At 40.1% G+C, this 14630-nt stretch overlaps 1 protein-coding gene across 1 annotated transcript in view; it reads right to left on the reverse strand.

The window, feature by feature from the left end:
• The window catches only part of LOC100260794 (uncharacterized), a 170216-nt gene that overhangs the window by 42489 nt on the left and 113097 nt on the right, over nt 1–14630 (reverse strand). Inside the window, exons 40-42 of the mRNA XM_059734098.1 lie at nt 4177–4340; nt 3661–3823; nt 3280–3549 (exon numbers count right to left, since the gene is read on the reverse strand). Coding sequence (XP_059590081.1) covers nt 3280–3549; nt 3661–3823; nt 4177–4340 — 597 coding nt within the window. The remainder of the gene's footprint in view (nt 1–3279; nt 3550–3660; nt 3824–4176; nt 4341–14630) is intronic.

A 14630-nucleotide genomic window follows, 5' to 3' on the forward strand; every position in this document is an offset into this window, starting at 1 on the left:
AATGTATTTATAGTGTACAATCTTTCTTTCATTTCTTAATATAGGTCACATATATGGTAGTTAGTTCAACCTAGTCTTGTATATATATTTCTCTATTGTAAGAAAATAATATGAATGAGAATTAAGGTTTTTTCTCTCTCTCTCTTTCAACACTACTTATAAAGATTTGAGATCCAAACTGGAAATGTTCAACATTTACAACCCAACTTGAGGGGGTGGAAATTCAAAATGTACAATTGTATTATAGTTGAATCATAGTTGTGGTATAGTTGTATTTTCTATTCTAATTTATTCCCTAATTTTATGAGAGATTTTCTCTCCTAAAATCAAGGATTAGATTTCATTTTTAAAGCAGATGATGTCCACCATTCATATATAAATATCGGTTCTATAATCAGTTTGAATGACATAAAGAAAAAGAAGTATGTTTTTTCTCCCTCAAATTTCTTCAATGTTTTATTTTAGCATTTTTAGTTATGTTTTCATTTATTAAATCATCTAGATTTTTTTAGTAATATCATATTATCATGTTTTAATTTTCCAGATTGTTAGGATTTATTTTAATGCTTTAGTTGATTTATTTGATCTAGACGCCTTTTGGATTGACTATATAAAGAGAACTCTTTGTGAACAATAAACCAGATTTGAAGCTTCATTAGGGTCATGGGTTGATGCCTTTTTTCTTCCTATTCTTCCTTCTCTTCACTAAACCAATTCTAACTCTTTTCTTTTTGCTGTTCTACTTATCCTGCATGAGTTTAGTATCAGATCATTTCAATCCAAACCAAATTTAGCTAACCAGTTTTCTTCACACTTGTTCACGACACTTTCAAACCCATTACACCACTTTCAGATAGGGGTAAAAAAACGAGTTGAAAATGAAGGAGAAATCTAATCGCTTCATAAGTTAAGGAAGAAAAGAACTAGGATGATCTCAGACATACATGAAGACCCAGTGCAGACTTTGAATTTGACTCTGGTTCAGTATGTAAACCTTTCATTAAACTTAGTACTTGATATTTTGTGTCTATTGGTAATAGAAAAATAGCCTAGATCCCTAAACCAAACTATTAAAAAAAGAAAAACAAAACAAGAAAGAAAGAAAAAGTTGTATATTATTCACTCATTGCTCTTTCACCACCTATTTGCTTTATCTCTACTGTTACCACCTGCATAAGATATGGTATAGTTATTTCATTTTATTTCTTTATTTTAGCTATTGAAATTAACCATATTTGAGTTCAGATTAACTTAATATACTTTCACCCTTTATATCAGCATCCTTTTGCCCATCATCATGACCAAAAGCAACTTTTCCTATATAAGAACCTCAACCACCCGCCAATTGAACCAAGGGTACTTGCTCAAAACAGTTGGAGTTCAAGAGCTGTTATCCCAATTGTTTCTCATTTTGCATTAGCACCCAATAGACAAACCTAAGGAAGAGAATCGCGTTACCTCCACACTAAGACAGTTTACTCCAGACAGACATCCTGGCCTATTACTTACACCCCAGGAGCAATTTGAGGATCAGATCTTAGAATGCACAATGAGGGAATTACGCATTAGTGGACTGAATCAACCTCCAATTGGAATTTAGGTGAATAAACTGAACAGATGAGATAAATCTTGATAGGTTTACCTTCCTGTACCCTCAGGAGCGTCAACCTAGGCAGTACCCCAATGAATTGAATGATATAACTAGGAGAGTTAAAATAGATGCACCTAGTATTGATGGGAGAATGGACACTATAGCCTCTCTAGATTGGTTGGCTAAAGTTGAGGACTACTTGAAGTGGTACAACATTACATATATCTAAAGGGCATGTTTTGGCAAAAACAAAGCTCATTGGGACTGCTAAACAATATTATTAGGAGTCCATAGATCCATAGAAGGCCAGGGAAGAGCCCATTAGGGTATGGCCTGAGCTGAAACATAAGTTAGAAAAATTGCTTCTCACTCCAGGAGAGAGATACAAGATCATTGGCAAAACGTGAAATTGTCAATCTCTAGCATCACTGAGTATTCAACAAAATATGAGGAGCCAATGTTGAGGTGTGATGTTACTGAGGAGTCCTGGATGATAACTACTAGGTTCATTAATGGTTTGAGGCTAGAAATTAAAAGTGAAATGAAACTACACTCTCTTGAAACCTTGGAAAAAGACTTCCACAAGGCCTTAGAGGTGGAAAGATCCTATAAGATCTTGCTTCTTAAGGCATGACCTACCCACCTAGGGATTTCTGGGACTTTTCCTTGAGATAGGTCCAAAAGTAATGCCTTTCCAATCCAACTATGTCAAAGAGTGGCTACTAGTCACATCAAGGAGTAAGCAAGGGCAAAGAAATCTTTCTAGGAATAGGAATGACATTGAGTGCCACTATTGTAATAGTAAAGGCCACATAGTAGCAAGTTGCCCTCATTGCAATTCAGCCATTACACACAAGTTGAATGATACTTGTGAGGAAGAAAACATCATCTGAATGGTTGACCCTTCTGAAAGTTCATCAGGTTTAGGGAAAGAGTTAAATCCCAACATGCGTGATAATGAACCCCATCTCAATGTGATGAGGTGTATCCTATTTACTCCTTTCAAGAAATGATGATTAAAAGTGTACTTCTATCTTTTATACTGAATGCCAAGCACGGAGCTAAAGCATGTAAAATAGTTTAGGTGCTAGCCTAGGTAAGCCCTTGGAAGAAGGTTGCTAATGGGTCACGTCAATCTGAATATTTGCTTTTCATATTTAGTGGATTTGCTCCATAGTTGACAGAGATTCATGGTTTTACACCTATAGAGAATTCTATAGGTGGTTTCCACATGCCTTGTATCCTTATCATTTTGAATGGTTCTTCTATATTCTTGACCATAAATTTATTTTCCAATCAGAATGATCAAGACATAAGATATACATGAAAACCACCTACAGAAATCTCTGTCAATCGCCATCTACTTCAGAGATCCCCCTAGAAGGAAACTTTAAGTCAATACAACAAAGATATCATACCCATACAGGTATTCAAGTTAACAAGAGAATTCTCATTAAGATGTCAATAGTTCTTAAGCATCGAGATGTGTTAGAAATATTCAAAATCACAGTTTAATTGTAACCACAAATTTATAAAAATTTGCAAATTGAGTCTATTTCAATAAATATTCAAACAAAGCTACACATCCATGCTAAAGAACTAAAATTTCTTTGATGGGAATGAAGAACATAAAAAGATTTTACCTGTCCTTCAAAGAAAAAGAGGTCATATAAAAAAAGAGATCATACCTGGGCTTCTGTGATAATGATGGTCACCATTGTTCTAGGTTTTCTGCAAACTTTTCCTTTCAAGTGAGAGTCCAACATATTTTTTGAAACAGGAACTTTTACAGGCTTCATATCCCCAGAGGGCATCCGAATTATGTTTGAAAGTCCCCTGAGTTCAGCAGCTCGAATAAAAATATCTTGACCAAGTTTGTTTTGAGGGATAATATAATAATTTCTCTTATGGTGAACATCAATGACAGATATTCCATCATCAGTTGGAGAAACTGCTGTCTGTTTAATGAAATGAGAAAAGAAGAGTTACTGGATCTGGATATATTTTCCAAATAAGAATAATAGCAAGTGCAATATAGAGGTTAACAGGAGGGAACAAGAAGAGTTTACTCCTTTTCTATACAATTCATGGACTTGACTAAGATTGCTCCAACTGGCATAAGCTTGAAGAATCATATTCACATTAGAGACTGAAACATTCAATTTCAAATCCCTTGTAGAGGTAAGGCGCAACTGAGAAGCAGCACTTGGGGCATTGAGATCATACTTGTATCTGCATATGTCTATACATTAGGAGCTGAATTCAAACCTTACATGCATAGGTACATAAACAAGGATAACAAAAATCATATTGAAATTAAAAATGTGAAGCAGACTCTTGAAGTCACAAACAGAAACACTTTAGCCGAGATTGGTGAGAAATCTAATTCTTAGTTATAGATGCAGATGGATCATTCTTTGTGATTATCAAAGGAAGTATGAAGTGATGGTGTGATGATGTTAACATGCATAAGATGCTTTTTATCATGATTATTTATGGTGCTTTGTCCCAATTATTTTTTGTTTGCAAAAAAATGCAATACATATTCTTATACAACTACAATAAGACTAAATACGAAGTATCACCTTAAGGATCCATCAACTGGCTCTACAAGAGGCTCCCAAGTCTCATACTTATCATTATATGACCTGGCTGCCAAAGAGAAGCTAACAGTGGAATTCAAGTAGTCAGGTTTTCCATGCAAACTAAACCCAATTCCACTTAAAGATATGTTGAACAATGGAATCATCTGCAAAATTCCACAAAGACATTTAGGGACATAAATTTAATAATCATTCTGAAATATAGTAACTCTAATTTGAGTATCTTAATCATAAAGAAAATCTTTGAACGGATGGTCAAAATGTTGCAAACAATATAACAATCTGAAACTCAACTAGTTCCAGCTAAAATTTTCATAAGGAGATAGTGACATGTTTAAAGGGTCAGAACATACAACAGAAGTTTTGAATTGTGAAAAGAGCACCTCTTGATGTCCTTTAGAGAACATATGCACAAGTGTCAAGACAGAAGGTGTCAAGTTGTAAACATAACAAACCTTTTAGCTTGGCTTTGCGGCTTAGGGTGTCGGCCACATGATTAGCACTTCCTAACTTATACTCCAGCGTATAGTCGAACTCAGCCAGGAAGTCTTGCCACCTAGCTTGTTTAGGACTTAGCTTCTTCTGTGTCTAGAAGTAGCTAGTGGCAACATTGTCGGTCTTCACTATGAAGTGAGACCCCAGAAGATAATGCCTCCAAGTGCGCAAGCAGTGGATGATGGCAGTCATCTCTTTTTCCTGCACCGTGTAACGCCTCTCCGTGTCGTTTAGCTTGCGACTCTCAAATGCGATCGGGTGCCTTTCTTGCATAAGGACTCCCCCAATAGCGAAGTTTGAGGCATCTGTGTGTACCTCAAAGACCTTGGTGTGGTCGGGTAGTGCCAACACTGGCTTCTCAGTCACAACCTTCTTTAGATCCTCAAAGGCTTGTTGGCACCTTTCATCCCACTCCCATGCCTTATTCTTCTTAAAAAGATTAGTGAGTGGAGCTGCCCTTGCCGAATAACCCTTGATGAACCGCCAGTAGTAATTAACTAAACCAAGGAAAGATCTGAGTTGAGGTACCTTGGTTGGTGGATCCCATTCCTGGATGGCTTTTACCTTGCTGTTATCCATCATTAGCTTGCCATCCTTGATGTGATGCCCTAGGAAGCTCACCTCTTCCTTAGCAAATGAGCATTTCTCCTTCTTCACGTATAGCTCGTTCTGTCTCAGGATCTTAAAGACCTTCCTCAAGTGTTCTTCATGCTCCTTCAAGGTGTTGCTGTAGATGACTATGTCATCCAAGTACACCACCACGAACTTGTCTAAGTATGGGTGGAAGATCTTGTTCATGAGGGTGCAGAACATTGCTGGGGCATTGGTGAGTCCAAAAGGCATCACTAAGAACTCGTATGAGCCGTACCTGGTCACACATGTAGTCTTCGCCTCGTCCCCCTCCGCAATCCTTACTTGGTAGTAGCTCGACCTTAGATCTAGCTTCGTGAAGTACCTTGCCCTACCAAGTTGATCGAACAAGTCAGCAATGAGCGGAATAGGATACTTGTTATTTACCGTCACCTTGTTGAGTGCCCGGTAGTCTATGCACATCCGTAGGGACCCATCGTGTTTCTTCTGAAATAGGACCGGCGCGCCATAGGGAGCCTTGGATGGTTGGATGAATCCCGCGTCTAGCAACTCCTTAAGTTGTCTCCTTAGCTCCTCCAACTCAGGCAGTGCCATCCTATATGGCCCCATAGCAGGGGGCTTGGCTCCCGGCTCCAACTCAATCTTGTGATCTTCCTCTCTTCTAGGAGGAAGTCTCTTAGGTAACTCGGGCGGCATCACGTCCTTGAACTCATCAAGGACCCCCTCAATTTCCTTAGGCATGGGTTCTTCCGACCCATCATCCCTTTCTTTCTTCAGGGTGGCGATGTAGGTCACCTCTTCCCTCTTTAACCCCTTCTTTACTTGCATAGCGGATAGCATAGGGGTCTTGAGCATACCTTCAGTGACCGTAGGGACCATGCACGACTTCTCCTCCTCTAAGATAGCCATTAAGCGTAGGAAAGGTAGTGGCACGGCCTTGACCTTCTGAAGGAAGTCCATTCCTAGCACCATCTTGAAGTCATCCATGGGTGCCACTGTGAAGTCGACCCTTCCTTCCCATGAGCCGATGTGCATAGTCACTCCGCGAGCTACTCCATGTGATGGCTTGGCAACTGAATTGATTGCCTTGAGCCATCCTCCTTCCTTGGATGCTTGGAGCTCCAACCTTCTTGCCTCATCCTCCGAGACAAAGTTGTGAGTGGCACCTGCGTCCACCAGGGCCTTGGTGGTCTTCCCATTCACAAGGGCCTCCACATACATCAGCCCTTTGCTTTGAGGCGTCTTAGGCATCGGCTTGGCCTTAAGGGCATTTAGGAGCTGCAACGATCCCACTTTAGCATCGCCTTCCTGCTCCTTTTCCTCGATCATAGCATTTAAAGCCTTCCTCTTAGGGCAGTCCCGTGCCCAGTGCGGACCATCACACAGGAAGCAATTGGTCCTGGGCGTGAACTCCCTCCGCTTGTCCTTGCCTTTGCCATCCTTGCCACTAGGGCCTTTGCTTGATCCTTCCTTAGAAGTGTGGCCTTGTGACCTCTTGTCTCCCCCACCTTTGGCCTGGTTACCCTAAGATGGTGGCTTGGGCTTGGAGGAGTCTCCCCTTCTATAATCCACCAAAGACTCGGCTACTGCCATGGCCGTGGCTAGGTCTCGGACACCATGTCTCCTCAATTCTTGCTCGGCCCAACTTTGCAAGTTGTCCATGAAGTTAAACAGAAGCTCCTCCTCGGCCATGTTAGGTATCTCAAGCATAAGAGTAGAGAATTCTTTGACATACTCATGGATCGAGCCCGTGTGCTTGAGACGCTTCAAACTCTTCCTTGCTAGGTAAGCCACGTCTTCGGGATAGAATTGCCTCTTGATTTCTCTTTTAAAGGCATCCCATGTGTCTATGGTGCACGTCCCTCTCTATGTCGGCAAACCGTCGATGCCACCATAGAGTAGCATTATCAGTGAGGTCGAGGGTCGCGGTACGTACCTTAGTGGCTTCATCCGTCAATGCAATTGCCTCAAAGTAACGTTCCATGTGCCATAAGAAGTTATCCAGCTCCTTAGCATCCCTCTTGCCACTGAGCGTGTGTGGCTTGGGCACCTCCACCCTTGGTGCCTCATGAGTGGCCATGACTCGTGCTGACACCACAGTCTTGTAGATGGCCAGCTCTTGATGAATCTCTTGGTCTCGGGCATCCATGCGTGCAGCCAAGGCCTCCATCCTTGACTCCACACTAGCGAACATAGTCATGACCTTGTCTTGGAAGGACATGAACTCCTCGTGTGACACCGGCTGAACTTGTGAACCTAGCACGCCCTCGCGAAGGTCTTGGATATGCTCCTTTAGATCCTCTAAGCCCTTCTCCATGCCTTGCTCGATCAAGTCCACCCCTTCCCGGGTGTCCGCCATGGCTAGCTCCACCTTGGCTAGCCTTGCCTCCATGTTGGCTAAGGCGTCACGAGACTTATCCTTCCTGCCTCGGCCCCATGCGGTATGCTCCATCTCCCGTCCACGGGTTTGCTCGCTAGTCTCCTTCACGTTAGAGCCCGACATGCTTCCTTTGCTATGCCCACCTCGTAACCGCGCTCTGATACCACTTGTCACGGACTTAGTCGTTCTCTAAGCTCGTGCGGCACTTAGACAAGCCAAGACGTTTGATCTTGCTAAGTCAGCCTTGCTCCCCAATGCTTAGCTTGCTAGGCTAAGACAATCGCGACTCAAAAGCTTAAGAAGCTTGGTAGGCAACTCCTTAAAGAATGGAAGCTCTTATTGACTCAAGAAAGCCTTTACAAGTGCTTGGAAGCTCACTTGCTTGGTGCCTTGGCCAAATGAGGCCCTCACCTATTTATAGGCACCAATGGAACTTGGAGGGTTCCTTACAACTCAAGACTATTCTAGAATGTCCTACATCATTCTAGGTACAAGCCTATATACAAGTATATACAAGAGACTTTTGGAATTCTCTAGAAAGCCCCGGACTCCTCTTGTGCCTTCCACCATGGTGTAGAATTGTGTGGATTCCTCTAGGCTTCTCTAGAACCTTCCACACTCTTCACACTCTAGGAGTCTCCAGAAGCTTCCTGGCCCTATATAAGGCCATGGGGAGGCTCATTTGAATCAGCTTGTGACAGTTTATCCAAGTTCCAGAAAATGGTCCCTCGTTTTTCATCTTTGTCGTTGCTTGCGTGTGAGTCCTGTCAGCTTGGGAAACATACTCGTGTCTCGTTCCCAAAGCGTTTGAATAATCGGGCAAAGTCTCCTTTTGAACTTGTCCACACTGATGTTTGGGGTCCTTGTCGGACCGCGTCTACTTTAGGATTTCAGTATTTTGTCACTTTCATTATTGACTATTCTCGATGTACTTGGTTATTTTTAATGAAAAATCGAGCTGAGTTATTCTCTATTTTCCAAAAATTTTATGTTGAAATCCAAACCTAGTTCAATATTTCTATTCGTGTGTTGCGCAGTGACAATGTCAGAGATTATTTTTATGCACCATTTACTTCATTTATGTCCCAATATGGAATCCTTCATCAGTCTTCTTGTGCTCATACTCCTCAACAAAATGGGGTAGTTGAATGTAAGAATCGACATCTTGTTGAGACAGCTCGTACTCTCCTTCTCCATAGTAATGTTCCTTTTTGTTTTTTGGGGAACACTATTCTTACAACATGTTATTTGCTTAATCATATGCCCTCATCTGTATTACACGATCAGATTCATCATTCCCTTCTTTTTCCTGACCAACCACTTTATTTCCTTCCTCCTCGTGTTTTTGGTTGTACTTGCTTTATTCATATTCTCACTCTTGGACAGGACAAACTTTCTACTAAAGCCACAAAATGCATCTTCTTGGGATATTCCAAACTTCAAAAGGGTTATCGTTGTTATTCATCTGAGACTCATCGCTACTTTCTCTCCACTGATGTCACTTTCTTTGAGGACTCACATTCTTCTTCACCTCTGAGTCTCTTCTTGTTTTTGAAGTCTTACGATTCTCATTATCTCCCCACCTGATGCAGTGCCTTCTCGCCCACTTCAGGTTTATCATCGCCGTCATCGTGTCGTTGTTCCTCCTTCTTTGGCCGAGGTACCTGCTGACTTACTTCCTATCCCTTCGGCTTCTCCTACCCCGGCTTTGCCTCCTTCTGCTGACTTACCCATTGCTCTTCAGAAAGGTAATCGATCTACTCGTAATCCTCATCCCATTTACAATTTTTTGAGTTACCATCGATTATCTTCACCCTATTCTGCATTTGTTTTTGCTATATCTTCTGTTTCTCTTCCCAAGAGCACCCCTAAGGCTCTTTCCCATCCAGGTTGACGAGAAGCAATGGTAGATGAAATGGCTGCTTTACACTCCAATGACACTTGGGATCTTGTTGTTTTACCCTCTGGTAAATCTACAGTTGGTTGTCGTTGGGTTTACACAGTTAAGGTTGGCCCTGATGGTCAGGTTGATCGCCTTAAGGCCCGCTTAGTTGCTAAAGGCTATACTCAGGTTTATGGTTCTGATTATGGTGACACTTTCTCTCCTATTGCCAAGATAGCTTATGTTCGTCTATTGCTCTCCATGGCTGCTATGCGTTTTTGGCCTCTTTATCAGTTAGATATTGAAAATGTTTTCCTTCATGGGGATCTTGCTGAGGAAGTTTATATGGAGCAACCACCTGGTTTTGTTGCTCAGAAGGAGTCTGGTTTAGTGTGCAGGTTACACCGTTCTCTATATGGCTTGAAACAATCTCCTCGAGCATGGTTTAGCCGTTTTAGTTCTGTTGTTTAGGAGTTTGGCATATTTCGCAGTACAGCAGACCATTCCATTTTCTATCATCATAACTCTTCGGGGCAGTGTATTTATTTGGTAGTTTATGTGGACGACATTGTAATACATGCAGTGATCAGAATGGTATTAAGAAACTAAAGCAACACCTTTTCACCCACTTTCAGACTAAAGACTTGGGGAAACTCAAGTATTTCTTAGGGATTGAGATAGCTCAATCCAGTTTTGGTGTGGTTCTTTCCCAAAGGAAGTATGCTTTAGACATCTTGGAAGAAACCGGTATGTTAGACTGTAAACCGATAGACACTCCTATGGATCCAAATGTCAAACTTATACCAGGACAGGGGGAGCCTTTAGGAGAACCTGGGAGATATCGGCGACTTGTAGGTAAACTGAACTACCTCACCATTACTTATCCAGACATTTCTTTTCCTGTAAGTGTTGTTAGTCAATTCCTACAGTCACCATGTGATAGTCATTGGGATGTTGTAATCCGCATTCTTCGATGTATCAAAAGCACACCAGGCCAAGGTGTGTTGTATGAGAACAGAGGTCATACCCAGGTTGTTGGTTACACAGATGCAGATTGGGCTGGCTTACCCACAGATAGACGTTCCACTTCCTGGTATTGTGTTTTTATTGGAGGTAACCTAATATCCTGAAAGAGTAAGAAACAAGATGTAGTGGTCAGATCTAGTGCTGAAGCCGAGTATTGAGCTATGGCTCTGGCAACATGTGAACTCATATGGCTGAAACATCTTCTTCGGGAGTTGAGATTTGGAAAGGATGAACAGATGAAGCTCATCTGTGACAACCAAGTCGCTTTGCATATTGCATCCAATTCAGTCTTCCATGAAAGGACCAAACACATTGAAGTTGACTGTCACTTCATTAGAGAGAAGATCGCATCAGGATGTGTGGCGACTAGTTTTGTCAATTCAAATGATCAACTAGCAAATATTTTTATTAAATCTCTCAGAGGTCCTAGAATTAAATACATTTGTAACAAACTTGGTGCATATAACATAAATGCCCCAGCTTGAGGGAGAGTGTTAGATAGTGTACAGTTATTTCAGTTATTTACTTTTCCTTTTCTTTCCTTATTGTATTGTGGGTCCCACTAACATGTATATATATATATACCCAAATCCAATGTGTATTAGTTAACAGTTTTTCAATAACAAAAATTAAGGATTCTCCCTTTTCTCTCTTTTCACATAATGGATCACCAGTAACAACATGAGTCATCAAATATGCTAACTAATCTATACTCTTGATGTAGGGAACCTTTATCATGCCAAAATCTAGGTTATCCTTGTGTTGTATTGGATTATTTGCAATCTCAATAGTTGTCGTGTTGTTACAAAAGAGCACCATAGGTTTCTTGGGATCAAACCGAAGCTCCCTTAATAGAATTCTAAGCCAAGTTCGTTCCATAGTTGCATGATGGAACACATGGTATTCAACTTCTTCACTAGACAATGAGACCACATTTTGATTCTTACTCCTCCAAGTCACTAAATTTCCTCCTACAAATGACACATACCTTGAAGTAAACTTTCTATCCAATCTTGATTCAACAAAGTCAAAGTCTATGTAACCATTAATATCAAGATGTCCATGTCTGGAGAACATAATATCTTTGTCTGGAGAGGACTTTAGATAAGCCAAGATACGATTTACTGCATTCATGCGTTGGTCACTCAGATTATACATGAATTGACTTACAACACTAACCACATATGACAAGTCAGGTCTAGTGTGGGCCAAATAAATTAAGTTCCCTACTAATCTTCGATATATTTCGTTGTTCATTAGAATTTGATCAAGATAGACGGACAAACCATGATTTATCTCAATGGGAGTATCTATAGGTTCCAAGCAGAGTCATCAATTTCAACCAAGAGATCTACTATATACTTCCATAGTAAGAGGAAGAGTCCTTGCTTGGACCGAGACACCTCAATACCCGATAAGTATTTTAGAGCACCTAATTCCTTCATTTCAAATTCCTTGGCCAGATAGCTCTGAAGCTTCTTTATTTTTGTAGAGTTATTAACTATACCAATCATGTCATCAACGTAAACAAATAAGCAAAGTCATGTCATAACCATCTCTTTTATAGAACAAAGTGTGATCTGCCATTGATTGTTTAAAACCATACTCCTTCATCGAGTAGCTTAACTTGCCAAACTATGCCCTTGGCGACTACTTCAATCCATGCAAAGCCTTTTTTTAGTTTGCATACCTTGCCTTCTTTAAGTGTAAACCCCAAAAAAGGATCCATGTACAACTTCTCTAACAGATCATCATGGAGAAAGACATTTTTTACATCAAACTATCTTAATGGCCAGTCCAAATTGACCATAAAAGAAAGTATGACTTTAACAGTATTCATCTTGGCCACACAGGCAAAGACCTTTTTTTTTTTTTTTTTTAATAACCGAGGAACCTTCCATGGCTAAACCCTTAGGACTCTCCATGGGGACCTAGGACCTAGGACCCAAATCTCGGGGAGCTGACTGCCCCACAACAATCAACATCGTATAAATTCAAGGTATCATCAATGGTAGGATTCGAACCCAGGACCATGTGTCACTTACTTTGCACCTTACAAAGGCAAAAGTCTTTTGATAGTCAATTCCGTAAGTTTGAGCATATCTCTTGGCAATCAGTCTAACTTTGTACCCATCAATTGTCCTATCTGACTTGTACTTTACTGAAAACACCCACTTATATCCCACTATCTTATTTTCTTAAGGAAGCTCAACCATTACCCAAGTAGAATTCTTTTGGAGAGCCTTCATTTCTTATACCATATCAACCTCTCACTTAAGATTTTCAAGGGCTTCCTAAAATTGACTAGGAATAGATACAAAGGACAACTAAAGAGCAAAAGCAAGGTGAGTGTTAGATAGTTGATAATAAGAGAAAATAAAAAAATGGGATAAACAACATTAGAGAATGATTTTGAGAATTATGATCACGAAGAGGATATCTCCTATCTTATTCACCAACTTGTGGACTCAAGGTAGCAATTTCGGAAGTTTACAGTGAAGGAACATGTACCTCAGGATTAGTTTCGGAAGAGTCATCTAATGGCATGGTAGCATTATAAAGAGAAGTATTGGAGCCTAGAAGGCGCATGACAATAGCATCTTTGTTCTTCTTTATATAACCTTGTTGAGATAATCTAGTTGGTCTTTTATCCGTTTTTCTCACATTCAAACTTAGTCACCATAGGGTTAGGAGTATCTAACCCCCCCCCCCCTCTTCCCCCTCTTTCCCAAATCAGTTGAATTCTCACTTTGACATGAAATTTATAACCTCTTCTCTTCTAACCATAACCTTTCCTCTTCCTTACTACTAATCTCATCCTTAAGAGGAACCTTCCTAGAAAAATAAGACCCCCTTTCGCAAAATTGAACATCTATGAGACATAGTATTTGCCTATAGGAGGATGAAAACATTTATAGCCCTTTTGGGGATTAGAGTAAGCAAGAAAGACACATTTAAGAGCACATGGATCAAGCTTATCCCTTCGATGAGTGTATATGAACATAACATACACAACCAAAAACTTTAGGACAAAGATTCAAAACAGTAGGAATAGAGTAAAACCCTAATAACATTCGCAAAGGAGTTTGATAATCAATGGCATGAGCAGACATTCAGTTGATGAGTGACACGATATATGGGATGAAAAATAATAAGTTCTGTATATTAGATTGACTATACACACAGTTTATATAGGAGATTATAAGAAAAGAAATAGGAAACAAGAAATATAATAGGAAACTAACTTATTCCTAAACTAACTTATTCCTAAATCATAAAACTATCTATTTACAGAAATAGGAAACTAATATAATAGGAAAATAATTCTCCTATTCTATTTACAGCTAAACACTCCCCCTCAAGCTGAGGAACTGTCTTCCATTCCCAGCTTGAATACAAGATCGTGAAACATTGAACTGTTCAACCCTTTTGTTAGGATATCAACTAACTGATGTTCTAATGGAACATAGGACATACACACTACTCCTTCCTCCAAATTTTCTTTGATGAAATGCCTATCAATCTCAATATGTTTTGTCCTATTGTGTTGTATAGGGTTATGAACAATATTGATAGTTGACTTGTTGTCACGATAGAGCTTCATAGGACCATCCCACTTGATTCTCAAATCATCTAAAATAATCTTCAGCCAAAGTAGTTCACACAACCCTTGAGCAATGGCCCTAAACTCTGATTCTGCAGACGACCTTGCTACCACATTTTTCTTTTTACTTCTCCATGTTACCAGATTACCTCCAAGAAAACTACAATACCCTGTAGTTGATCTTCGATCCACTAGGGAACCTGCATAGTCAGTGTCAGTGTATGCTTCTAGAGCAAGAGTATTGTTCTTCTTGAACATAGGACATACACACTACTCCTTCCTCCAATTTTTCTTTGATGAAATGTCTATCAATTTCAATATGTTTTGTCCTATCGTGTTGTATAGGGTTATGAGCAATATTGATAGCTAACTTGTTGTCACAATAGAGCTTCATAGGACCATCCCACTTGATTCTCAAATCATTTAAAATAATCTTCATCTAAAGTAGTTCACACAAC

This window comes from Vitis vinifera, chromosome 2 (genome assembly GCF_030704535.1).
Source record: "Vitis vinifera cultivar Pinot Noir 40024 chromosome 2, ASM3070453v1".
Classification (NCBI taxonomy): domain Eukaryota; kingdom Viridiplantae; phylum Streptophyta; class Magnoliopsida; order Vitales; family Vitaceae; genus Vitis; species Vitis vinifera.